The sequence below is a fragment of the Neolamprologus multifasciatus genome, chromosome 10 (assembly GCF_963576455.1).
Source record: "Neolamprologus multifasciatus chromosome 10, fNeoMul1.2, whole genome shotgun sequence".
Taxonomy (NCBI): Eukaryota; Metazoa; Chordata; class Actinopteri; order Cichliformes; family Cichlidae; genus Neolamprologus; species Neolamprologus multifasciatus.
The window spans coordinates 15,943,955-15,971,192 of NC_140448.1; the positions used below are offsets into that span (position 1 = coordinate 15,943,955).

At 37.7% G+C, this 27,238-nt stretch overlaps 1 protein-coding gene across 1 annotated transcript in view; it reads right to left on the reverse strand.

Moving 5' to 3' along the window:
* Positions 1-3,696: 3,696 nt before the first annotated feature.
* Positions 3,697-27,238, reverse strand: part of mtnr1bb (melatonin receptor 1Bb) — a 52,741-nt gene continuing 29,199 nt past the window's right edge. The window contains exons 2-4 of the mRNA XM_085174172.1: positions 10,974-11,092; positions 10,518-10,862; positions 3,697-9,286 (exon numbers count right to left, since the gene is read on the reverse strand). Of these exons, the coding sequence (XP_085030298.1) occupies positions 8,864-9,286; positions 10,518-10,862; positions 10,974-11,092 (887 nt within the window). The 3' untranslated portion in view covers positions 3,697-8,863. The remainder of the gene's footprint in view (positions 9,287-10,517; positions 10,863-10,973; positions 11,093-27,238) is intronic.

Below are 27,238 nucleotides of genomic sequence, written 5' to 3' on the forward strand. Positions count from 1 at the left end.
ACGAAGCATCAGTTCATTCTGTATTAGTTAGTAACGCATTAGTTAGTAACGCACTCTTAAGGGCCTCTTCCCCCCATTCCATCTGTTCGGCCAAAGTAGAAAAATCAATAGAAAAATCAGCCATGCTTCGTTTACCTTGTTTGAGCGCGAGCGAGCGCTGGCCGGCGGTGGCAGTTGTGGCCTTTCTGTCAAACACACCTTTAAACTTAACAAGAAAGTCAGGAAAAGTGATGTCCGGATCTGCTTGAAGCACAGCTTGTGCCCAGGTCAGAGCAGGATCTTGGAGTAACTGGACAATATAAGCAATTTTCGCACCATCAGTAGAAAAGCCTTGCGGTTGCTGGCGAAACTGAAGGGCACATTGAGTAAGGAAAACAGCGCATTTATCAATTTCTCCAGTGAAAGCTTTTGGTGTAGGAAGAAATCTGTCATAGTGAACAGGTGAGGGAGCAGGTGGTGTGGCACTTACTGCTGGAGCTGGCGCCTCCTGCGGAGGATCGGCGACAGGTGGAGCTGTCGGTAGCGGTGCCTGAGTGATGTTTGCGAGCTCTGCTCGAAGGTGAACAAACATTTGCTCATGACGCTCCAGCATCGCGGCCAAAGTGGCGAATCTGCTGAGTCCATTTCCGTGGCTGGATGATTCTGTCACAATCTGGTAGTAGGAACTCAAGCGCAGAGCGGTAGGCGTCTCCAAAAAACAGTTTATTTACAGCACCAGTGCACGATATATACAGTGAAGGGGAATCCAAACTCCAGGGAATCACGGGGAAGCTCTCTCACACTCGCTCGCGTCTTCTTGCCCAAACTCACACACGTTCACACGACGGGGGGGGGGTCACAAGTACGGGGAGGAAAGTCTGTCGCAGAAGAGAAGGTAGTAACACACAAATCACGAATCACAGGTTCACAAGAGCTGTGAGAAACACTAACGTCTGTAGTACAATCATCCAGCGATGAGAGGATCTGTGTTCCAGCCTCAAATAGTGCTCCTGGGTGATGACTGCTGATTGTTGACAGGTGTGTGGGCCAAGGGCGGGAACCCACAGTGAGCTCCGCCCAGGCAGAGAGGGAGAGAGAGAGAGAGAGAGAGAGAGAGAACCAAAAAAACACATGTAGCCTTGTGGGGCCGGCTTGGCAGGCATGGAGACCATGACAGTCAGTCTTATTAGGAACCTTGAGGTGATTTTGACCCAGCCTTTACTTTGCATGCTCATGTTAAATCTCACGCTTTATTTATTAAATATTGCCACGATAAATTCCATTGTGTCACACTCTGTATTGGAAATTGTTATTCGTGCCTTTTCATTCATTCTTCACTTGTGTTAACAGTGCTTCCTTGGAATGACTGCAGGTTGTTCATAATGGCTCTGTCTGGCTTGTGGCTAATTCTTCAAAGTAATTAGCTGTCACGTCATTGCTAATTCAGTTGCACTGATGCTGTTATCTCTTTTGGAAAGGAAACTTTGTTTTTAGCATTTTGTTATGAAGCACATTGTAATATGGCAGCTATGTGAATACAGTCCCAATGCAGTGGTGTAATATGAAATATATATATATATATATATATATATATATATATATATATATATATATATATATATATATATATATATATATATATAAGGTGCTAACACATTTATACTTAATCACAGAAAATCAAGAATTATGGCATAATACTGTTTTCAAGACATAAAAGTCCGTTTCATCAGTATATATAAATGTATTATTACAGATGATGAAACACCACGAGTGCTTTGATGTTTCTTTTTTTAAAACCTGCTGAGTTCTTCTCAACAGGAGAGTATCTGGCATGCTGTTTCTGTCTTAAATGTGAAAGGGTCCTTGTGTTAAAAGGGCACACAGGTTTAGAGCACATGTTTTCTAAATCTCAGAATTGTGGCATTTTGCTCCCTTTTTACTCTACATATATGTGTTGCCTGTACAAAAGATTGCCTAAGAAACCCTCTTCAATTAAAAGTAAATCAAGCATCCTACATAAAGCTCCGGCCACACAGTGTTTACCTCATATTTGCATACCTAATCTGTGATGATGATATGTAATTTCAGAAAACAGTGCTCTCTAACTTCATTTAATTTTAAAGCTTAGGAGTTTTAAAATCAAATGAAATTGCATATTGTTGTTTCTGACTAAAATGAATACATGGATTAATCTAATGCATGGATTATCTTTGTTAATCCATGCATTAGATGCAATCAAAGTCCCCCTTTACACATTAAATGTTAATCAGAATTACTGAAGGCAATTGCATTCAGTGAGCTTTGGTCTACAGCAGGCAGAGACATCAGCTTTAAATATGACTTTAAAGTCTTTGCTGATCTTTTGAACTTTTGATATTCACTGTAGCCACTTAACAACAAATACTGAGGAGGATATATCTTTTCTGAGCTGAGGAGGGTGGACTATGGTAATAATTACACTAAAGGGGAACACAATAATTACACGTGTCATATTAATCACATTGATATAAAACCAGCCTACCTAATCAGTAGGTTGCTGTTATAAAGGGCCAAGTTTCTGTCTGTAGAGTATTATGTACACTTAAGTTTCACCTAGTTAAGTTTTGAAATCTCATCACATCATATCCCCAGAAATTATCATGTTGAATTTAGAAAGTATTTCATGTGGAGAGAGTGTTTTATGAGATGATATTACATGCTGTGTAGCTTCTATTGGAGCAGTTGATTTTTCTTTTTCCACTAATATCCCATTATAGTAGTGATGTGTGCACTGCGTTTGATAATGAGAGTGAGTAGACTACCATCTGGATATCAGCGCCTGCAATTATTCATCATGAGCAAGGAGAAGTTTCTCTAAACCACACCCTCATTTCTTAATCGTAATCTTTGCCTCCGGTGCTGAATCACCTCCAGCTACTCATCCCACGGTCTGTTGCAATCTAATCTGCTTTGACTTGACTAACAGCCACTCTGTTAGACAGTTCTTTCCACTTATATTTACTCTGCACAGCTATGTAAAAAAATATCTGCGTTTATTCAATTAAAGTGATTTAATTGAGAGCTCAAGAGTCTAAATATAAGTTTGATGAATTGACTTAACTCTTAATTGCCCCTTGGATATAAATAAAGTCTTTCTGATTCTGATTAAATATAAAATGTTTAACGTTTTTATCTCTCTGTGGCAATGTGAAGCAACTTTGCAGTCCCCCAAATTTAGATCTTCACCTTTTCCAGTCTAACATTCAGTGTGAGTGCAAAGCGGCATAGTCTAATGGCAGGGAGTTCAGGGAGTTCAAAAGTATGCACCACAAGCTGGCAAAAGCTTTCCAGCCCCAGGTCAGTCATAATTCTAAACCTTAGGAGAGTAAGAGGATGTCTCATCAAAAGAAAAATGACCCTTAAAAAGTTCATAATCACACATCTACACAGAGATGAGTCATTTTTTAGTCAATTCAGGCTTTTAAGAAACCTTTTTAGCTGCATGCTGAAATATTATATGGAACAAAGTGCTGGGAAGCAACAAAAGTAAGTCTTTTCTAAAATATGCCGATTTAAAAAAAATAACAACACATCAATGACTAAGTCCAACAAAGCATGATATATGAATTTTATTTTCCATAACATTGTGTTTTAGGAGAATTGTACATATAATTCATGGGTTGTTTTTTTTTTTCTTTTTACACACAGTTCATTTTAAGCAGACTCAGTATCACAACATTGTCTTTTTTTTTTTTTTCCTTTTTTTTTTTTGTGATGAAATTTTAAATTTCGTTACATTCCACAGATTTCCCTTTGGTTACTCAGACTCAGACCTCAGGGCATTCCGGCCTTATTTGTGAATTCATGCCAATTAGTGTTGGTCATAAATAACATCAGACAAGCATGCACATTCACACAGCCTCTGGAACAGAAAACATTTATCATGACACAAGTAGTCAATTGGCTACACGCCTGAAATGTAACATAGCAACTGTCCTGCTCAATCTGGTGGCGTTTCACACCAAAAAAAAAAGTAATAAAGCATTTAAAAATTCACAAAAGCCATTTAGGACATTAAGATACACAGTCAGTTGCCACATTTAAATAGTTACAAACTGTTTATGAATTCTCCATCTTTTGCAGCACCTGGTCAGCATGAGCACAACTTCTTTTGTAAGACTGAAAAGATTTAGATGATTGAGTTCATCACTGCTGGCAGCAGACAAATGAAAAGTGTCTAATGAGCTGCAGACGATTAAGTGGCCACTGAGCGTAAAAGTTAATCAGTTGAAAAGCACTTGTGCTTTGCAAATATTTAATTATTGTTGTCGTAGTCACAGTTGTAAATGACACATATAGGGTTTCTTATATGTAAACAGTACATAAGGTGCATACACAAGGTTTTTTTTTTCTCTCTCTTTCAGTGGTTTGATTTTTTTTTATGTCCTTTACAGGATACTGTAAGTGCATTCAGTTATGTTCCCAAGGCCTATCATTTTATTTTCATCTTTGAGAAAGTGCTTTGCTCGTAATTTGAGCAGTCTTTCGTCCTTTTCGGCTGGTGTTGTCATGCTCTTAAATAATCTATTAGTGACACACAGACACGCACTCACACACATGCAAAACTGAATGCTGTTTAAGAAATTTGTGCAGATCAAAATAAAAGACAGGAACAGTGACATCTCAGGGTTAACGTGTTCATCATGTGCCAACATCCCTCAATCAATAAAAACTTTATATGAGGCATAATGTGTCATGTAGGCTTGTAGCTCAGATTTTGTGGATACCTTTTTCAATATTTGCTTGCCAGCCTGCTGCACAGCAGTCATTAAAAGGCTATGAAGGCTTAATGAGTAACAACTTTAATAAGTGTATTCACCATATGAGTGTTTCACTCTGATTCATTTAATTTTATGAAATTTTGACTTCATCAAGTTATGATTTGGGAATATCTTGTGATCTGTGTAGTAGCCTGTAATTTGGAAACCCATCTGTTGAAAGATGTAAAGCGAATGAATGATGAATGTATTTACACTGCCAAATGGGTAGTCGCTTTTTGCAAACTGGCACCTGGGCTCACGCTACAGATCACATTGTGGAAATGATCATTTAAAATGATTAGGACATTCCTCTTTTACTAGAAAGTCAATAGTGCGTTAATATTGCGTACAGCATTTGGGGAAGGTGTGAGAGAGACTCCAACACCATACTGACAGACAGACAGTGTGTGCCATCTCATTTAGCACTGCACTCAAAGTGATTAGTTGCACACAGAAACCTTGGCTTTAATCTTCCAATGAAAAACAGCGTGACGATCTTCACTGTTTACTTTGCGTCTTCACTTTTTGAGGTAAAATTGTATGTAAATCATTCATAAGTAAGCCGAAAATAGCTTTTTCAATTCCAAAGTTGTGTGACTCAGAATTTAAAATGTTGTTTTGATTCGTCTACAATTACACGTAGCACAGTTGCACTGATAACTTCTGCTGGAATGCACCAATTTATCCCTTTACTTCAGCATCTCACCTGGTGCAAACACAGTCCAGCATGGTGATCAAAAAGTAGGATGCCTTTAATATAAGGACCTCTAGGAATAGCTGTGCATTCAAGATAGTTATCTGTTACCATGCCAATGTAAAAACTCATCATACAATTTACATGATTTAAGAGGATTGATGAGCCACTTTGCTGGCATGTGGTAAAGCCCGATGAGAAACTGCAGTATGGTGGCTGGTTTTAAAAGTAAAGCTGTGAGGTTGTGCTGTAGGTGATGGAAAACAGCATTTTAATTACAGCAAACCATTAATTTATCAAGGAATGTGTAATATTTGGTGGCATGGAGAAATAGGCCCACACTGTGAGCACAGGGAACATAAATGAACAAAGCTACATAATTTTGCCCTAGTGTATACAAGACAAAGACACAAAGGAAAAAAAAAAGATAACACTTGTTCTTGTGTTTCAGCAATTTAGTCTCCTGCCTGAGGTCTGCATATGAACTTATGTGCAATGCTGCAGAGAAAACTTTCTATAGACAGCTGTCCTGAATACATAAAAAAGAAGCAGTATGGAGGCAAACCAGGTTTGCTGAATGGGTTCATTACTAATAGACACTATGGCACTTGCCGTATAATATTTAAAAGTTTGACACGATTGTATTAACTATAAGGCAGTAGTTTTAAATTGAAGAAAAAACAAAAAGAAAAACTTTAGGGACTGAAGGTATTCTAAAATACCAGCAATTCCAGCAACATCATGATAAAGTGTATGTGCACATAACCCCCTTCACCTACATCCATTTCTTTGGTTTGAACTGAAGTCTTTAGCTCCCTCCAAGTGCATCTAAAACACTCTCCAGATTAGTTTTCTCTGTCAATACCAGCATCGCCTTTCTAGTTGTTGTTTTTACAACTTTTTCTTCCCTCCAGTGACCTGGGCACCACTTCTGCTTCCCTGATGGGGAACTGACCTTCCCAATTCCTCTGTTCCCAAAGAAGCCGCACAGTCCCTCCATATGTTTTCCTTTCAAACACAAAATAATAAACCACTGCTTTTCTTCCCCCTTCCCTTTTCTGCACCACATATTTCAGTGTTTGCTTTGAAATATTCCCTCTCTGTCTGTAAGGTTTACACTTCTGTCTTTGTGGTATAACTTTGAGCTCGGCATCTGTGAGAGTCTGGCTTTGCACCAACAGTGCATTTAAATGTCAGAGAAAAGCAGAAAAACAAATCTGTTACATTTTAATGCACATCTTATTTCACCATTCTTAGAATTTTTTTAGTGATGCAATGTTCGTGTCAGTTACCTTAGAGGTTGTTTTAGATGCACTATAATGGGGTTAATGGGAAGAGATGATAAAACAAATCCAATAATATAGTTATTATGTGGGGTTGTTGAGTTTCAAATATACATAAAAAAAACACATTTTAATACATCTCTGATAACATCATAGCACAGGTAAAAACAACACTAACACTAATTTACAAAATATCCCTTTGAAATGTCTTCGGACTCCCTCGTAAGGTAGCTAATGAACTGCAAATGTTTTGGACAACAAAACATATCACAAGAAAAATGTTCAGTAGGCACCCTGAGATGGGAAAACGGATATAAACAGAACTTACTCAGACATCTACGATGTATAAAACACTGTTCACTGATAAGAGGCAATGAGTGTCATCCTCCTGTCAAATTTAATACAAGCAAGTGACCCGCTCCTTACATTTCACTAATGTACTCTCGTTGCTTCTCTTTGTTTTACTTTCCACAATGAAAGCATTGACGTGTATCCATGGTGAATTCAGCTTTTTTCTTTTCTAAATCAAAAATTATCACGAACAGCATTAATAAACAAAGATACTAAATTACCTATTAAATGAAAAGCTAAAGCTTTGCATAAGTATTTCAGCATAAATAAACATATCACCACTACATCGTACTGCACAGCATATGATGTAGGAGGCAGAGGAACCTGAGCCCAGTCTAAACTGCTTGCTGCATTCGCAGGGCTTTAGCAGTGAAGGGAGAACAGCTTCATGAACTTGTTGTGTGTCTCAGTCTTTTTGTTATTATGCGGTCTAGAGAGCAGCAGTGCGGCAAATCAGAAATATACCATGACATCTTCTTGAAATATGGATGTGCTAAGGTTAGGAACTAGCTGAGTTGACTTAATACGGTTTTCAGATGCAACTTATGTTGGAGAACTTGGATTGGAACGCACAGTGTGTTTTGAATTGCATAGGAAAGTGTCCACAGGGAACTGTCCATTTGCTGCACTTGGATATTTGATGAAACTGAATAAGTTATTGCATTGCACTTTTATTTCTGTAGATTTAGATGGATTTAATGCTGTGTGTACTGAGTTTCTACCTTAGCAAAAGTACAAAAGGTTCACTATAACATAATACCTGTAGTATCAAAACTGATTATGATGCAAAATGACCATTTCTGGTCACCTTATGTAATTTTTTTTATAAGTTTTATTTCACATTTATAGAACTTATAGAAATTTCTCTAATTTATAAGTATAGGTTTGGGTATTTTCTTCGGTATTGCAAGAAGCCTAAATAGCCACATCACACCAACTGTAGTAGATATGAAGCATAGCTTATTTGTTGAGTGACTGATTGGTTGAGCAGCATTAGCAGACACACAGGTATCCTCCACAAGCTACATCATGTGCACTAAAATAAAACAGATATGTTAATTAGCACATATTACATGGTTTGATGCTAGTTTTTTTCTCAACTTGTTTTGTGCCATCCATCACCTGAATTAATTTGTCATGCTTATTACTAAGATTTTGTTTCCTGTTGTTCGCAGTGCAAGAAGGTCAAACCAGGCAGTATTAAGTATTATGCTACTGCAGCATTTAGGCTTAGCACTTTCACCATATAAAACTCTATCAAACTGATATTATACTGTATATTATCAACAGTGAGACATCATTTCCTCTTGTACTAATCTGACGTTCAGGTGAGGCGAGTTTTACGATTTGAGGCTTCTGAAGTTACTAAAGAGAAGTGTATGGTTACCATTGGCCACCCAGTTTGGTGAATTATGTCTTAAAGTCTACAGCAGCAGACATTAAAGGATATCACATTTTAGTAATGTGTCATTCAGATTGTTAGAGTAATAACAACATGAAACTGCAATACATGGCTTAGCTGTCAGATATAATCTCTAAAGGGTTTTGCTCCATTGACGCAAATCACAGTTATTAAAACCCATCACTGGTAAAAACTCTGAGTTTAAATGATAGAATTCTTCATATCTTGGTAAACTACAAGAAAACAAAGCCATGTCTTTCAGTTTCATTCATTACTTAATACTCTTTAGCTGCACAACTACCTGGATGTAACACAAAACAGGAATTAGCATTTAATAGGCTCAAGAATTCAGACTTCATTCTTTGTTTGTGCGATCTCTGACTGACTCGTTGTTATTGAGCGGCGGAGGCGGCGATTGCTTGCTCCTCATGCTCTTTCCGTCCGTGGCGGCTCGTGAAGTCTCCGTCACGAAGAGCCGAGTCACCCAGACGGAGGTGACAATGCGTTTGTACTCATTCCTGAAATTTCGGTTCAGTAAGCCATAGATTATGGCATTCAGACAGCTGTTGAAGTAGGCCATAAAGTAGCTGACTACAAAAAGCCACTCAGGGATACGAGGAGCCACGCGGGACGGATCAATCGCAACCGCCAAGCCAATCAGGTTAAGTGGGGCCCAGCAAATGGCAAACAACACAAATACCACAAACATGGTGATGAAATTCCGCAAGTCACTCGGTCTCAGGCGAGGGCTTTCTTCTGTCTTCACTTTACGACGCACCTGGACATGAAGAAAACATATTGGACATAACTGTAAATGATGTGAATGAAAAATTCTTTGCTGAGAATGCATTTTTATGAAGTGAGCTTTTTGAAGTGCAGACTTCCAGCTTTTATTCAAAGGGCTGTAACAAAAATATTGCATTAACAGATTAGTATTTACAGCCAATTTTATACAAGGTACCCCATTTTCAGAGGCTCAAAAGTAACTGGACAAACTAACATGATCTTAAAAGTAAGGATTATTTTTATTGCTCTATTGGGCTGAGATCAGGTGACCGACTTGGCCACTTAGAATATGCAATTTCTTTACCAGACATACCCATACTGTGGTATGTTTCAGGTCATGAGCTCTTCCTTTCCTTCTCAATAGTATACATCTTATTATTATTCTGGCACAAGTTAACCTTTCTATGCAGATGTTTTGTGGCCGTCTAATCTAGCATTCTTGTTCTTGAGTGTAATAAGTAGTTTGCATTTTGCTGTAAACCCTCCGTATCTACATTTATGACAGTGTATCGTGATCACGGTTTGGAAGTGCTGCATCAAACTCTTTCTTGAGTCGGTTAGATATTAAGAAGTTCTTCAATCATTCTATTTAAGTATGTGTCACATTGTTGATTTTTAATTGGTTTATTTATTTATTTATTTATTTATTTATTTTTTTTGGGGGGGGGGAATGGTGGGACTACAAAAATGGCTATGATTCATAAATAGTTGATGCAGTCCTTTTGTTAAACTATTTTGAATTTAAGCTGAAGGTCACATTTCAATCATATTTTGACTGTTTGATTTAAAGTCTAATGCAGTGGTTTACAGCGACAAAATTACAAAAATTTCGGCACAGTATTTTCATTGACTGTACATTCACTAACCCACACAGAAACACAAATACGCACTAACCTTGTTTTTGTAGCTTTAATTAAAATAAAATAAAATAAAATTGCGCTAATCATTAATTGAAATTTAAATGTCAACCAAGGATTTTATGAACTGTGATGAGTTTTTCAGTACATGAAACTATTTATAATGTACACTCAGCAAGTAATGGGTCAATTATCCAGGGTTTAAACATAAAATCATCACATTTTTCTATTCTACTCTTGGTGTTTCTGTATTATTTACAGCTGGTATTGTATTTACTGGTTTTGTTGGTGGTATTGCTTTGTTCTAAAAGCTTTAATATAATTTTTGAGACCATAAATATTAATGTAGAGAGCCTGGAAACTCACCTGAATAACAAGTACCCAAATGCGTAAATAACAAAAGGTAACCACAGCAATGGGAACCAGAAAGTGAACCACCACTACTGCCACTGTGTAGGAACTGCTGACATTCTGGGCGAAGGTGCAGGAGTAAACCCGCGGGTCATAACGCAGGGAACCAACGAAGAAATTCGGGACAATGGCCACTACGGTGAGCAGCCAAATTAAGGCAACAAACATCAAAGTGTTGCGATAGCTGTATAGCCGACTGTATGCGAATGAGTGGCAGATATAGCAGTATCTGTTCACCGCAATTCCAGTGATGTTGAAAATGGAACCGATGACACTGAGCCCCATAAGGAAACCACTGACCTGAACAGAAAGAAAGAGAGTGAAGTGTTTTTGTCAGACTGTGCTGGGAGTATGCTTATTGCTGCTGTAGTGGTGGTAAACTGAAACAAGCTGAAAGCTCTGTGGTCTTACCATGCATTGTGTGTTTCCCAGAGCCCATCCATCATGGAAAAGAGCGTAGAGAACCAGAGGGTAGGGGTAGAAGGCTACCACAAGGTCAGCAAATGCCAGACTCACCACAAACACATTACCTGTAGAGGAAGATATAAAGAGACGCTGTCATTTCTATACATTTGCAGAAATGTGCTCTCCGATCATGTGTTGACTCGCATCACAAACACCATAACTACTGCTCTCTTAGCACTAGCTTTACCCTCAAATGTGAGCATGATGAATTCAGCTGTCATCTTCTCTTTCTAAACATTTGCCTGCAAATGCTCAGTCTTTAGTGTCAGTCACTGTACTGACAACTCTGCAGTACATCTAGAAAATGGAACAAAACCATTACCAGAACTATATATATCCTCATTTCCATTGTTGTCACTAGTCACTTAGGATAATCACCATGCAAAAGGACCCTTGTTGAAACTATTTTAATAATGGAGTTTTGTCTTGCACTGAACATTGTCCAACTTGACCATTTACTACTACTACATAGGATGCAATTTTCAGTGAACTAGGACCCTATCTCAGCAGGTCCAGCATGGTGTGCTTGTTGGCTGTGAAGACAGAGATTACAAAAGGTTTCTACCCTCTGCCCACAGCTGATTGCCTCATCAGACAAAGTTTTATCACAAATGGCAGAGTCAGTGTTTTCACAGAGTAGAAGGGCAGGAGTGTGGACACAGCTCTTGGGGCATCCAAGTCTTTTTTTTTCCATCTGGCTAGTCCTCTGCCCAATTCAAAGAATGGTATGGTCGCTATATCTCAATGATATAACTACAGCCAGATTGGCGTCTCAGGTTGTGTGATTAATTCTAAGTCAAATATATTTTGCTTGAAACAAAACATAAACAAACAAAAAGGAGAAAATGGCAACAATGAGAAAACTTTTAAAAGATTTGGAGGAGATTAAGCTGTCGCTTGACTCGTTGTCAACAGACGTCGAAAAAATAGTTAAGCAAGGAATGTTAACGACTTTAATGGACCAAATCAAAGAATTAAAAAGCTTGATTAAGGAAAAGGATAAAACAATCCAGCTCTTAGAAAGGAGAGTGGAGGATTTAGAACAGCATGCACGACTGGAGGACGTGATTATTACCGGTTTGGAAACCAAACACAGGAGCTACGCAAGAGTTACTGAGACTGGGAGTGGTGAGAGGTCTGGCGGAGATGAGTCCCCGGTGGAGGAGCAACAAACATTAGAGCATCAGGTAGTGGAGTTTTTTGCGAGTAAAAAACTTCCCCTGCATAGCAACAACATCACGGCGTGTTATACCCTCCCCAGAAAGAATGCCAGCACACCTCCAGCAATAGTAGTAAAATTTGTGAATCGAGAACACAAAATTGAGCTACTGAGGCAGTCTAGACAACTGAAAGGGAGTGGAGTATATGTGAATGAACATCTCACAAAAAAGAACGCCGATATTGCCAGACAAGCCCGTATCATGCGTAAAGAAAAAAAAAATCCAAGCAACATGGGCAAGAAATTGCAAAGTGATGATAAAGCTTGAGGGAACACCAGAAGAAGCCAAGGTTGTAATGATCAGGGATCTTCATGATTTGGACAACTACGGGGGATGATTACACTGTTGCAGTCGGACGGCAGAAGGTCTGTTATGATGTGTTTGCTAACAACTAGCCGAACTTATTCAATGAAAGACACTATTTCCGACTGTCGGAGGGGGAAAATGGCAAGGTATGAGACAGTAGACTGAAAGAGTATTAGTGTGAAGCTGCAGGTGGATATGGAACTGGGATTGACAGTAACATTATGCGCGGAGAAGAGATATAGATCTGAGCCGCAGTTATTTATGGATCAGAAAGAACTGTATAGGTATGAGTGGTTTCTCAAAATATGTTGTGAAATACTTGTACGGATGTTAATGGGTATGTCATAAGGATTACAGACATTTAAAGAATACCCAATCACAATGACTGAAGATTCGGATTACAAATTACATGATTTTGAAAATAATATCGATCCAGAAAGGAATGTGCTTAATGCAATTAATGTTGCATGCGAGTATTATACTCAGAATCAATTTACGGATAATGTTGACTTAGGCAATACATTTTCATTAATTCATTTCAACTGTTGAAGCCTCTATAAAAGTTTTGTTCTGATCAATGATTTTTTGAATAATCAGAAAGGCAAGTTTAAAGTGATAGCACTATCAGAAACATGGATAGATGAGGAACGGGGTTGGGACTTTCACATTGATGGGTATGAATTACATCATATAAATAGATATAATAAGAAGGCAGGAGGTGTGGCACTTTTTGTTGATAGTGATTTGAAATGTAAACAGGTTGAATATATGTCTGTGGCTATTGATGATTTAATGGAGTGTGTGAAAGTAGAAATAGAAATGGAAAGAAAGAGTAATATAATTGTTACTTGTATGTATAGGAGGCCTGGGACACTGATAGAAACATTCACAGATGTAGTAGAAGATTTATTGAGCAAGGTAAAGAGAAATAAGACATTCTGTATGTGCGATGATTATAATATTGATTTTTTTTTTTTGTAAATGTCCAATCATAAGGCATCATCAGATTTTTTGAGTTATTATTTGGAAGAGGGTTCTACCCTCTGATTACTAAACCTAGTAGAATAACTGAAAAGTTAGCTACTTCAATTGATCACATTTTCATTAATTGCTTGGAAAGCAACATTATAAGGGGTCTTGTCATAAATGACACAAGTGATCATTTACCTATTTTTTTTACTTTAGATTATAAAATGACAATTTTTTTGTAAATATTGGGCCTAACCTGGCAAACTTAATTAGAAAACAGAATGATTCAGAATGGAATGATGAATGGAAAGGAGATAGTGGTACAGTCTATGTTTTTAGGGGAAATCACTGAAAAAGAAATCATAGCTATTGTAGCAAAATCTAAAAACAAGACATCGACAGACTGTGATGGGTTAGATATGGTCATCGTAAAAAAGACTTTAGATTGCATAATCAAACCTCTCTGTTATATTTTTAATCTCTCATTTTATACAGGTGTATTTCCTGACCCAATGAAAGTGGCAAAACTTATCCCCCTTTATAAATCAGGAGACAGACATAGTTTTAATAATTATAGACCAGTATCATTGCTATCACAGTTTTCTAAAGTGCTTGAAAAACTCTTTGCACAAAGATTTGATAGTTTCATTGAAAAACATCAACTGTTAAGTGAAAGTCAGTACGGATTTTGAGGGAACAGATCAACAGCAATAGCATTAATGAATACTATTGAAGACATTTCATCAGCAACACATAATAATAAATATACTATAGGGGTATTCATTGATTTAAAAAAAAAAAGCTTTTGACACTCTGCAACACTCCATCTTGATTTCTAAGTTAAGTACTTATGGTGTGAGAGGAATAGTATTGAACTGGTTAAGCAGTTATTTAGATAATAGGTTTCAGTATGTGCAGTGTTTAGGCAATTCATCTGATAGAATGAAAATAGAATGGGGGGTCCCTCAAGGTTCTGTTTTAGGACCAAAACTTTTTAATTTATATATAAATGACATTTGTGATGTGTCAAAAATGTTGAATTTTGTTTTGTTTGCAGACAATACAAATTTTTATTGTTCCGGAGAAAACTTGAAAGAATTAAAATTATGGTTACTGAAATGAAAAAAAATTTAAAAATGGTTTGATGTAAATAAGAAGGAAAAGGAGGAAGAGATAGTTTTATCTATAGAGGGAGTATTAATTGAAAGAGTCACAGAATTCCGTTTTCTGTGTGTAATAGTGGATGACAAGTTAACATGGAAACCTCATATTGAACATGGGTAATGTAAGATATATATTAGATTACAAGACAATGAGAATAATATATTTTTCATTGTTTCTACCCTATCTGAGTTATTGTGTTGAAGTATGGGGGAATACATACGTGACTAATATTAAACCATTATATTTATTACAGAAGAGAGCGATTTGAATTATGCATAATGTTAAATATAGAGAACACACTAATAGTTTGTTTATAAAATTGAAATGATTAAAACTAGAAGATATAGTGAAATTACAGATATTAATTATTATGTTTAGGGCAAAAAATAAAACAATACCTCTTAAGTTACAAAGTTTATTTGTATTGTGTTCAGAAAATGGGGACGGCAGAAGGAAGTTTTATTTTAAGCATCGGTTTGCTCAAACCACACAAAGGCAAATGTGTCCAACAGTCATAGGCATAAGAAACTGGAATTCTCTCAGTGATCATCTTAAGTGTTGTACAAGTTTTTCTCAATTTAAAATCTGCTATAAGAATAAAATGATAAACCAGTATGAAGAAGTTGAAATTAATAGAATTTAATTGTAGAAAAAATTATCCTTTTAGTTTGATATTTAGTGGTATTGCTCATTGTTGAGTATATTGTTCTGTTTGTTTTGTTTTATTATGTGCAGAATATTGTCAGAGTGTAATTTTGGTTGCCTACTTGTATTATCACAGATAGGGGGCAGGTGTCAATAAGAATTTATTCTTCTTACTGCTCCTTTTCATGCATGGAAACAGTGTTACTTTAATTGAAAGGAAGGCTGTGTATGGGAAATGAATTACTGCTGTACCATGTGTGAAACAAAATAAATAAATGAAATGAAATGATGCACAAGAAAAAGACAATGCATTGATGTTACCCCGGCTGCTGATTTGAGTTGTTTTCATCCATGTTTTTAGCTGGAAATTTGTTGGGACATTCTTTGGTAGAAACATCTGCAAACAGATGTGAAACTGAATCTCACCCATGCGTGCAATCAGATCTAAATTAAATGTTAAAATAGTCTCTAAATCTGTACTGGATTTGCTATTCAGAGCAGGGAATGTGTCAACACAGGCCCCTTTCAGTTGGAGGTCTTTTTACACGTAAATTCTTTGCTACGCTTTTACACTTGTGCCACGGTAGATTTGCAAACGCCTGTGGCGATTTGCAAATGTGTGCTGAGATATATTTTTTTTCTCTTTCTTTAAAATCAGGGTTTTGTTTGCCCTGAGCTCAGACTCACAGGCTCCCGCTGTCAGACGGTGTACTGCTCTGCCTGCACATATCTAATCTAATCTAAAATGCAGCTCATTCCATACTATTCTCCATCTTGCGCTAAGCTTTAGGTATTGTTGATTATACTAAGTCTCCATGTTCATGTATGCATGCTAAGTTGGGATTAGTTCTCTCAACAGAATCCTCACTGCTGGATTCTTTAACAGCTCACTTAAAGTGCAGAGTTGTTTCATGCAAGCTCAACTTAATAACCATTTTCCATGAATAATCATCAGTTACACAAAAAGTGGGAACCAAAGACACTAGTAGGTGCATTACTTGGAGATGTTGTACTTATTTCAAAGACTTTTGCCCCCCAAAAAGAAACAAAAATAACACAAATGTCCAGATAAACATGGCAGAGCTCCACCAGGTCTTACTGTCTTTCACCTTCTACTTTTCATATTTTTGGCTCGCCCAGTATTTCATCTGCTGACACCTACAGAGGTGATTTGAAAGACAACTTTTGTGCTCATGAGGTGAAACAACTACTGATCATTCCCATTCCTTGTCAGTGGTGATGGCAAAGGACAAAGGCCTCTTGCGTGGCAAATTTGCAGACATATCTCAAAGGGATTGTGGAAGCTTACTGTGTCTCATATAACTGTCAAACCATGTCAAAAGTACACGATGCACAGCACACCAGAAATGTATTTCTAGCTAAACCATGTACACATGGATTCTTTTGTGCGTTCCCATGTGGCTTCGGTGTGTGACCGTCAGCCCAGCGCTGTCACTGCGCACTTCGACTGACAAGGAGAAATAAGTTATTCAGCTTGGATGGACATCAATCATTTTGATATTCCAGTTATATCCCAACCAACCCCGTGTGACCAGATTGGCACAGATGGCTTATAGACTTCAAATGTAAATGTCAATGATGAACACCACTTTTCTAAACATGCAGGGGATGTTTTCTTGCACAAAATGTCATCATCTTATAATTGAGATCACTTACCAGTGTTCCAGTCTAGGGTTGTTTTTATATTTGCACTTTTTATTACTTGAAAGATTAGCTGCAAATAAATATTAGTTTTAGTTTAAGGAGTGCACAACAGAAACACAGATTGTTATACATTGATATTCACCAGGGAATTCCACAGTCACTGTAATCATTTCAGTCATTTAACACGATTCACACTTGTAACTGTTGTGTGTGCTGTGCGTATGTGACAGCATACATCAGTCACAAACCACAAATATAAGAAAAATGTCTATGGACAGCAAGATTTTTGTGGCAAATGCAGCATGACATCTTCAATTATGGAGTGATAAGATTTTGTAATCTAATACTGTTCATTTCGTCTAGTGGATATAAATATAAATTGGATGTGCGTATGTGTGACTCTTTTGTACAGTTCCCCAATGTTCTGACAAAGCACAAATTATCTGTGGATAGATTAATGTTCATTACTGACAGTTGTGTTTGTATAGGCGTGCATTTCCCACATTAACAGTTAAATTAGGCACTGCAGAGTGATGCATAGAGCATGGATAAACATGCACACAGAGATTTACACTGATCAGCTCCAACATTAACATCACTGACAGGTGAAATGAATACCATTTATCATCTCATTACTATGCAATATTCTGCCGGTAAACCTTTGGTCCTGCAATTGCTTTACTGTGATTGATTGTTGAAGTCCAACAGAAAAGGGCTCTCGTCAGTGGCCGTTATTGGCATGACAAAGCAAAAAGGAAATTTCAAGTTTCTTTCTGATGGAACTTCCTGTTTATGAGAAGCTATAGTGTCTAAAATCCCTGTAAACTAAGTTCTTTTTACATTGGATACATGCAAACATGACAGTTTTTCAACTTCAGAAAGGGTCATGCATGCCTTATTTTATCTACTCTTTGCTGTTGTAACAGTCTTTATTCAGCTGTCAGCCTGTCATTGATTGGTTCACTGCAGCTGGTCCAAAACATTGCAGCTCAGCTCTTAACTGGCAAATGCAAGTGAGACGACACGTTCCTCCTATCAGCTTCCATACAACTGGCTACCAGTCAGTTTTAGACCTGATTTTAAGATTTTAGTGTTTGTTTTTAAGATGCTGCAGGGGTTGGCATCTTTTTGCATCTCAGATCTTTTTATTTTGCACACTCTCATCACTGAGGTCTACGAAGCAAAAATTCGCAGTTGTCCCAATTTCATATTAAACATAGGCATGATTGGGAAGTTTGCAGGAACTGCCTCTGAACTGTGGAATAAACTGCCTTCTCATGCCAGGATCCCCTAAACATTGGACCCTTTTAAAACCCATTTTATTTGGTTTTTAAACCAGAATGAGTTCTCATGCCTTTTTATTACCTCCACCCAGGAGGTTATGTATTTGGTAGCGTGTGATAGGGTGAAAGGTTTTGAATGAATTCTAATAAAACTTTGTAGTTGTGTAGAGTGGCCTCTTTTTAACAATCCATCTAAAATTTTGGCATACACCCAATAAGGCATTCAATGATTGATTGGGTACTGTTTAAAAACTTAAAATATCATGTAACATTTGACCTTTGACCTCACCTTCAAGGTTAACAGAGTGATCTGAAGGTGAAAGAACTAATAATGCTCTATAGAGCTATTTATTATGGCAATGGGCTTTTAGACTGACATGTTGGCATGGGATACTTGGTTAATTTTGTTGTCATTTTGTTATGTACATGACAGTAACAGGTTATAAATGCATAACAGTATGAATATATTGTAAAGTCTTCCTGAATTAAATAGGAACTAAACAACGAAACAAATGCTACACATGCACTATATCCATATAAAAAAAAAAATGAAATTGTACCGAAAATTATGTCAAGTAATTAAAAGGCGCAAATAACAAAAGTCTGCAGTTTGCACCACAAGCCTCTTGTTTATGCTGCTTTATTTGATTATTTATGCTTTAAAAAATCTGTATTTTTTTTATTGCATTCTTTTTGCTATACAATATTTCACCTACTGTTTATAATTGTGTTTATGAATCTTGAAACTTACTTTACAATTTGTGGTATTTCTACACAGTCATTGTTAATTTCCCTGCTACATATGTAACTGTCTGCCCCTCCTTCATTAGCACCTGCTATCTGTCTGCTACAACTGTTCTCAGTCAGCCAGCATATATATAGCACACCTGTGGGATTGTCTTGAAAATCAAACCTTAGCAGTACTAGTGTTCTTTTGTGGTTTCCTTTGTGATGCCATTTAATCTTCTAATAATAATAGTAATAACTTTTGGAACTGTTTTATGAACTTTGACCCTGGTGTGCTCCTCACCTGTTTTGTTTGCCATGCTACCTGCACCTGCTCAACCACTGTTTTTGGAATAATGTTTTACATTTTAGACTATATCCAGGGCCCATGCATCTTGTTTGGGTCCTCTCTCGTGTGAAACCATTTAACATACTTAGGAATGGCCAAAGCTTGTGTACATGAACTAATGGACCAAGTGAAATATATGTCTTATTAAGAATTACTACTACTTAAGTCTGGGACATTTGTTATATGGTCCTATTAAAATTCTCCTTTGAAAAAATTCTTTATGCAACACTTGGAGTACCAAGAAAATGTAATCATTATAATCACACTCATCATGACAACAGAGTGTCAAACATTTAATGGCCTATAAGTGTTTGAGGAAAAAGTAATGAGCCATCAAGTAATCACGATTCAACCAAATAGAAGTAGAAATAAAGCTGACTTTTTGCTAAATATTTTTAAAGAAGTGTCTTTTCATATGGCTCTTCATTATTTCAAAGTTATCATCTTGTTTTTATTTTGTTGAGTTTTTATTTTGAATAGTGGGAGTTAAGCAACAATATGAATATGAACAATATGAATGCTTGAAATTGCAGTACGATTTCAAGCATTCATATTATTTTAATAAACGAGTTACATAATGGGACTGTTATGCTGAATGAAAAACATAGTTATTTAAGTATGTTAACAACAGAAATTAATGTACTAGTTTTTTTCTTTTATACATAAAGTAGCTAGCTCCTCTAGGACTAGATAAACAACCACATGCTACATGAGCACTGTGTTGGCATGGACATAGAAATTTGGATTTGGTTTTGTGAGAGAGCTGGCTGCTTCATTTCCTCTGTCATCAGATAGCAGCAACAAAGCAGCAAACAAGTGTCCCACATGTGTGAGCACACATGCTGAGAAGCCTGGGGGAATTTGTGAGAACCATCTGGTTGCTGAGTTATAGATTATGATGATGATCACATTTCATCATTATTCACTGAAGAAACTCGCACTTAACTTGGTTTTCCTGTTTTGTGGTTTAGTGCAATGTAAAGAGCTGTTACATTACACTGGGGCAATTCATCAAATTTTAATATTGATCATGTATTTGTGTCCCCACAATTATATGAGCATGATCGAGCCATATTTAAAATGCATGCTTTCCCAGTTAAAACAGAAAGCAAAAGCAAACTGAGCGTTCTCTAAATCAGTGCCTGCATACAACAGTCACAGCTGTTCCCTGCACATGGCAGCAGGACGTTTTCTGGACTAGTACTGTACTATACTGCATATTTTGGTATCAATCCAATACCATGTAAACACAAGGCCAGTGTTGCTGATGACAATATTGTTACCAATACTTTTTACTTGTAAAGGCAGCTTATTTCTATTGTCCCTCATCTTTGTTTTTGCTGGGTGAACCTGTAAAGCACTTAAATGTACTATACAAATAAAGTTGAAGTTGAAGTAATTTATGATATGAATCATCATCAATTTGAACATTTGTAACAACTAATAATCACTGTGATTTTTAATTTCCACGATAATCAGTTAGCGCAACAAAACACACCTTTAAGTTTTTCGTGTATTTTAAAGCAGGACTTTTTGGAGACCCTGAAATTTAATGTGTCTGTCTCTAACTTTGGGTCATCTTGTGTTGTTTAAATGTGCTACAGGACATGCATAAAATGGACCTGGCCGTCAACACAAAAAGGTTCAGACATTTTTCTTTGTGCATGTTTGAGGTATATTTTTTCATTTCCAAAAATTTATTTATTTAACACAATTCAGTGGGCCACATATTAAACGTAGAGAATAAAAACAGTATTGAAGTATCAATCCTATGTGCTATGTGCTAGTAGCGATCTGATACCAAAGTTGGTATCGAGACTATCGATTCTTGTACCACAAGAATCAAACATAGCAGAGGGTTAAAAACAAAAAACTACACAACAAAACTAACTTATTCAACTGCCTGGAAAAACACCACAAAACACAGTATTATGAATGCAAGAAGGCTTTGAAAAACAGAACAATGGTGGCTAACATGAAACGTCCAACATCAACTCAAAAATCCATGAAAGCAAGCCTTTGTGCATGTCAGTGTATCCATCCAGCTCACAAAGACACACTGAAATCATCAGCACAATCACATTCCATTTGGCCAGAGATGCATGTCCATTAAACACGGTTAGTAAAATGGTCAACTTACTGGACAAAAGATGCGTTATCCCCCCAAGCAATTATTTTTCCAAACTGGCAAAACCTGTGCTGTATTCAAAACACTGAAGGGGAAATAGAGGGCCCTCACAGCTGTTTGAACACTTTGTTGTGAGTTTTAGTCACATCCATCATGCAGGTAGAATGAATGGAGGGAAAGATTTTATACAGTTTGTCTGCAAAGATTAATCTATAAGGATTCATTTACAATGCCCCTGTGATTTCATTTTGTGTCAGGCTTTGGTGCAAAATATACAAATATTTTTCATAATTCTTAGATTTGTACAAATGTGAATGTGTTACATCAGTGTCCTTTTTACAGACTGTTAGATTTGTATTGTTTATTGTCATTTAAGCATAGAAATATTTAACCATATATGCTTAGAGGTGTATAATCGATTGTGTAGTGATAGGATGTGTGATCGTTAATAGTCTGCAAAGGCTTTGTGTGCATTCCAGAGTGTTCTGGCATTCACACCTACATCCTGGGAGCATGGGAAGAGGTCGTACCTTGTCTCATTGTTTTATGGTAGGATAAACGTAGCTATGTCAGTTTTAGGCTAAGAGCCTTTTGTTTAGATCAGCGGTCCCCAACCCCCGGGCCTCGGACCGGTCCGTGAGTCGTTTGGTACCGGGCCGCAAGAGTTGAGGCTCAGGTGTAAAATGTATGGTTTTCCGGGTTTTTATCGGTTTTCAGCGTTATTTTGTTATTGTTTTTATCGTTAACTCGGTTTTCCTGGGTCTTTTCACGTGTGTTATGAATAAATCTTCTTTTTTCGGTACCGGTACTAGTTTTATTTTGTTGTATTTATCCGCGACACCTTAAAGGCCGGTCCATGAAAATATTGTCGGGCATAAACCGGTCCGTGGCGCAAAAAAGGTTGGGGACCGCTGGTTTAGATGGACCGCTAGACTCTTGGCACCAGCTTTGGGGAGTCTTCACAGGGTCACATCTTGACACCCCCCCCCCCCCCCCACAAACACACACACACACACACATACTTACAGAACGCACAGGCAAGGTACTCTTTGTGTGTATGTAGACGTCATATGTTAATGAACCTATGTATATTCATTTGAGCTCAATAAAAGGAGTGCTATGGGGAACCTGGCTGAGAGTCTGACGGAGGTCAAGTGGGTGGAACAACACTTGGCTCCAGGCAGGTCTCCCTCATGCATGAGTAACACGAAGAACTTTGCCTACTTGGTGTTCAATGCGTTTTTTTAAAGTATCTTGAACGTTCCAGCGAATAGGTTTAAGCTACAAACCTATCATTAATTGGTCCTCCGAGCCGAAACCCTGGAGTCGACATTCACCGAGGGGAGAAGAGACACGCTGAAAGACTGACGTCAGCCAGGAAGTTCCTGTAGTAAAGTCCCGAGACGTGAAAATTTGTCATCGGGCCGGTAGATTAGCTGTCTGTTTTCTCTCCTCGATGAATGACGATCGGCGGGATTCGAGGCTATATTACACGCTAAGCAACGCCAAGTAAGTTGAGAGAGTGACTCTATAACCGCAGAACTGGGTTAGGGTCCCAGAACTGGGTTGGGGTCCCAGAACTGGGTTAAGGTCCCGAAAAAGAGGTTTTGGTAAAGTCGCCCAAGGGCCCAAGCGTCTGGTGAGTGTCCGGTTTTAAAATCGCCCTGGGTTTGTGTCCCGAGCATCCCTTCACTGGGTTTTGAATTGCGCGACTGGGTTGGGGTCCCAAAAGAATGTTGTTGTGTTTGTGTGGAGCAGGCGTGGTCTGTGACAAGGTTGTTGTTGTTGTTATGGGTTCCCGAGCAAGTAAGACTGCCTGACGGGGAGACATTTATAGAGATATTTATATTCTCATACAAAACTGTGATTTTGAGGGTAAATTGGTTGCTGTAAAATGTTTAGATTCAAATGTTAGAAGTTTTCCGAAAACATAGCAGCCTTGAAGAGTGTGTGGAGAAGGCCAGCCCACATCAGCAGCAGTTAAGATATGCTCTGGTGAATGGTTTTCCCCCACCCCTTGCTGACACAAAATGTTTAGATTATTCTTTAGCTTGCCCTGATCGACAACAGCCTGTGTTCCAGACCATTAATTTAACCAGTTGTTAACAGTAATCTGCATTAAGCTTAGGGTTGCTCAAATTCAGTACATTGACATATGAGATGAAGTAAAATAGGTAAATTTAAACAAATGACGTGCATAGAGGCACTTGACCTGTTTGAAGACTGTCATCTTAATATGAGCCATTGTTGAGATATAGAGCACACCTGTGAAAACAACTAATATGCTGAACCCTGTATGAAACAGCTGAAAATTACATGATGGAGAAGCTGAATTGAATATGAAAGTGCAAGTCTTTGCCACTGTGTGGGGCAAAGCACGCAACCACTGTGTGAGGTTGCGGTGCGGTCTCTTCTGAGCTGATGAACAAGCTACACATTGTCAGATCAGGAGCTGGCTGAGAACTCATCGAAGAGAGGGAAACAGAACTATGATAACTCGAGTATGCAACGTTTCCGTGAGTTCAGCTTCTTCTTTCAGATGCGCAGCAGTTTTCCTGTATCTTGACTCATGTGTAGAGTGTTCATAGCATCAGCATCAGCATCATGTTCTTGTTTATTTGTTTTGTTGGGTTGAAAAATAATTAAATAAACTTATGATCATACTTATGGATCACCATGGCACATATCATTGGCCATATGATGTATTTCCGCAGATGAAAAAAGTGAGTGTGAATGTGCCTGACGTCACAGTGTGTGTGCGCGCTGTGTAAAAGTAATTGCCTCCAATTGTGACAGCGGTGATTCTGCAGGTCACCAGTTACGAAAAAAAAAAAAAAAAAAAGAGTAAAAAAGAGACAAAATTTACATTGTAGATGACAAATAATCATAGGAAAAAGGTTTTGTGTTTATCAGCCAAGAACAACTACAATCTCATTTTCTGCTTTTAAGAAAGGACAGTTCAAAAAACAGAGAGAGAGAGAGATGTGTGTTGATTAAGCAGTGATGATAATAATGAAAATGTCTTAATTTGTCACTTTCAGATGAAAAGCAGACCTGAATCAATTTTCCACATGCAGCGGTCGGAAGAAAGTTATAGTTTAACATCATTGGAAACATTCAGTCCAAGTTTCTGGCCAACTTATTTACAGCTCCATGTGTCCCTCAATCTCACAAGCGAGCTCTCACTCCTCCCTGAAGACAAGGAATGCAGCTCCAAAGAGCAATAACATGGCAGATAAAGAGACAGCAGCAAAGTCCTGAGCAAAGAGTCCCAGCAAGGAGCAGCAGTGTGGACAAACAGCATCGGAGAAGAAGAGCAAACCCATCATCCTGACTGATTGGATGAATGGCACTGTGTTTCCAGCGAGCTGCAACTTCACTGTGCATATGAAAAGAACTTTTGAGGAGAACTGAGGAGACTGTTGGAGGTTGACATTTGCCACTTTTGGAGTAAAATGGCAAGAAGAGACAGTGGAACACAGGACAAAGCTGAAGGAGATCTGCCGGCTATTGGACTGTTGAAGTGGGAGAGGACAACAGAGTGAGAGTAGGTGAGAATGCTGTTGTTTAATGTGGGAAATCAAAATTTGGGTTAGCAAACCTGGGGAAAAGAAAACTGACTGCTTAAATGGGAAAATTGTGAAGAAGTCTGAATCAACTGGAAGAGACATTTATGACGCCCTGCAAAACTTAAACCACTCTGCAGAGAGACATGTGATTTGCACACCCAGAGGAGCACCACCGAGCTGGGATGTTTTTGAAAATGTTAATTTCTCTTTTGACTATTAACAATTCATTTGTTTGCTTGTAGGATGCAGTGTGCCATTGGATGAGATCAATGAGGAATAGGATAACTGCTAATACATTTGTCAAACTGTGTACGTTTACAGTAATTTAGGGTGATTGACATATGCTGAGTATAAAAATGTTTGCATTGACACTGTCAGACATGAGGTGATTATAACTGGGAACTTTTCTAGCATAAAGGTCAAAAAGGGGGAAATGTTACATTTGTATTGTTTATTGTCATTTATGCTTAGAAATATTTAACCATATATGCTTAGAGGTGTATAATCGATTGTGTAGTGATAGGATGTGTGATCCTTAATAGTCTGCAAAGGCTTTGTGTGCATTCCAGATTGTTCGGGCATTCACACCTACATCCTGGGAGCATGGGAAGAGGTCGTACCTTGTCTTATTGTTTTACGGTAGGATAAACGTAGCTATGTCAGTTTTAGGCTAAGAGCCTTTTGTTTAGATGGACCGCTAGACTCCTGGCACCAGCTTTGGGGAGTCTTCACAGGGTCACATCTTGACCCCACACACACACACACGCACACACACATACTTACACAACGCACAGGCAAGGTACTCTTTGTGTGTATGTAGACGTCATATGTTAATGAACCTATGTATATTCATGTGAGCTCAATAAAAGGAGTGCTATGGGGAACCTGGCTGAGAGTCTGACAGAGGTCAAGTGGGTGGAACGACACCTGGCTCCAGGCAGGTCTCCCTCATGCATGAGTAACACGAAGAACTTTGCCTACTTGGTGTTCAATGCTTTTGCTGTGTAATTAAATTATCTTGAACGTTCCAGCGAATAGGTTTAAGCTACAAACCTATCAACGATGGTGCAATAAAAACATTTTTTGTTTCTAAAATTAATGAATGATCATGACAAACCATCGTGACCTCAGTATAGGACTATATTTGTAATTAGCATTTTGGCCATAATCATTGTATTACATTACATCCAAAATTAGATTTGGACACCATCATTGGATTTTTCACATTTCCACAAGAAACACATATACACAGTCCGAAGTCATTATGATATATATGCACTGAAGAGGAAACATACAAGCATAAACAGGTCAAAGAATTATTATTATTATTATTTTGCTTTTTTAAAATGTTTCTAATTTTTATGCTTAATGAGTGGATGATATGTTGCTAAATTAAAATTTTGGGCCACACATGTGCATAATTACATATTGAGCTGTTGACAGAAATGTGATGCTCTTTGATAAAAAGAAATCATGAGCCTTAAATGACTATAACAAACAATGTAGAATCAAAAATCATTTCATGCATTTTTCCTTAACGACTATATAAAAAATGCCTTTTGGGAGGAAATTGCAATGATTTTTTTTTTCTTTCATTTATCCTTTTTCCACATCATTCCAGTGGGAGGACATGCAAGGCTGTTTAGCCTTTTTTGCATTTAAATTTGTTTTCAGTGAAGGAATGGGGACAAGGAATAGATGCCAATAGAAAGATGAGAGAAATGGAGGCTGAGTCCAGAAGGGAGTGATGTGGAAGCGGAAGTGGTCAGGTGTGATAAAAATTGCATTTTCATGAGGAAATGCTAAAAGTAAAAAGTGAGAAGTCAGCAAAGGTGGGTAAATAATGTAATTCCCACATGACGTGAACGTGTACCATCAGGTGCCCTGGTAAATCATATGTGAAAATTATGCAAGAGGAATAAGTATATTCTCTTGCTAAATCTGCAGAGATGAATGAATAAATCGATTAGCTGAAAACATAAAATTAGGAAGATAGGAAAACATGAGAGAAAAATAAAGGTCACCAGAGAGTAATATTGTTAGCAGTGAAGGGACCTAATTCGTTTTTATATTTATCTAATTATTCATAATTAGTTGTGTAAAATTACTGTGCCGTTCACTGTTTTAACAGACCAACCAGAAGCTGCCCTCCTAATTTTGTATTTTGCACAGTACAATGTCAATAAA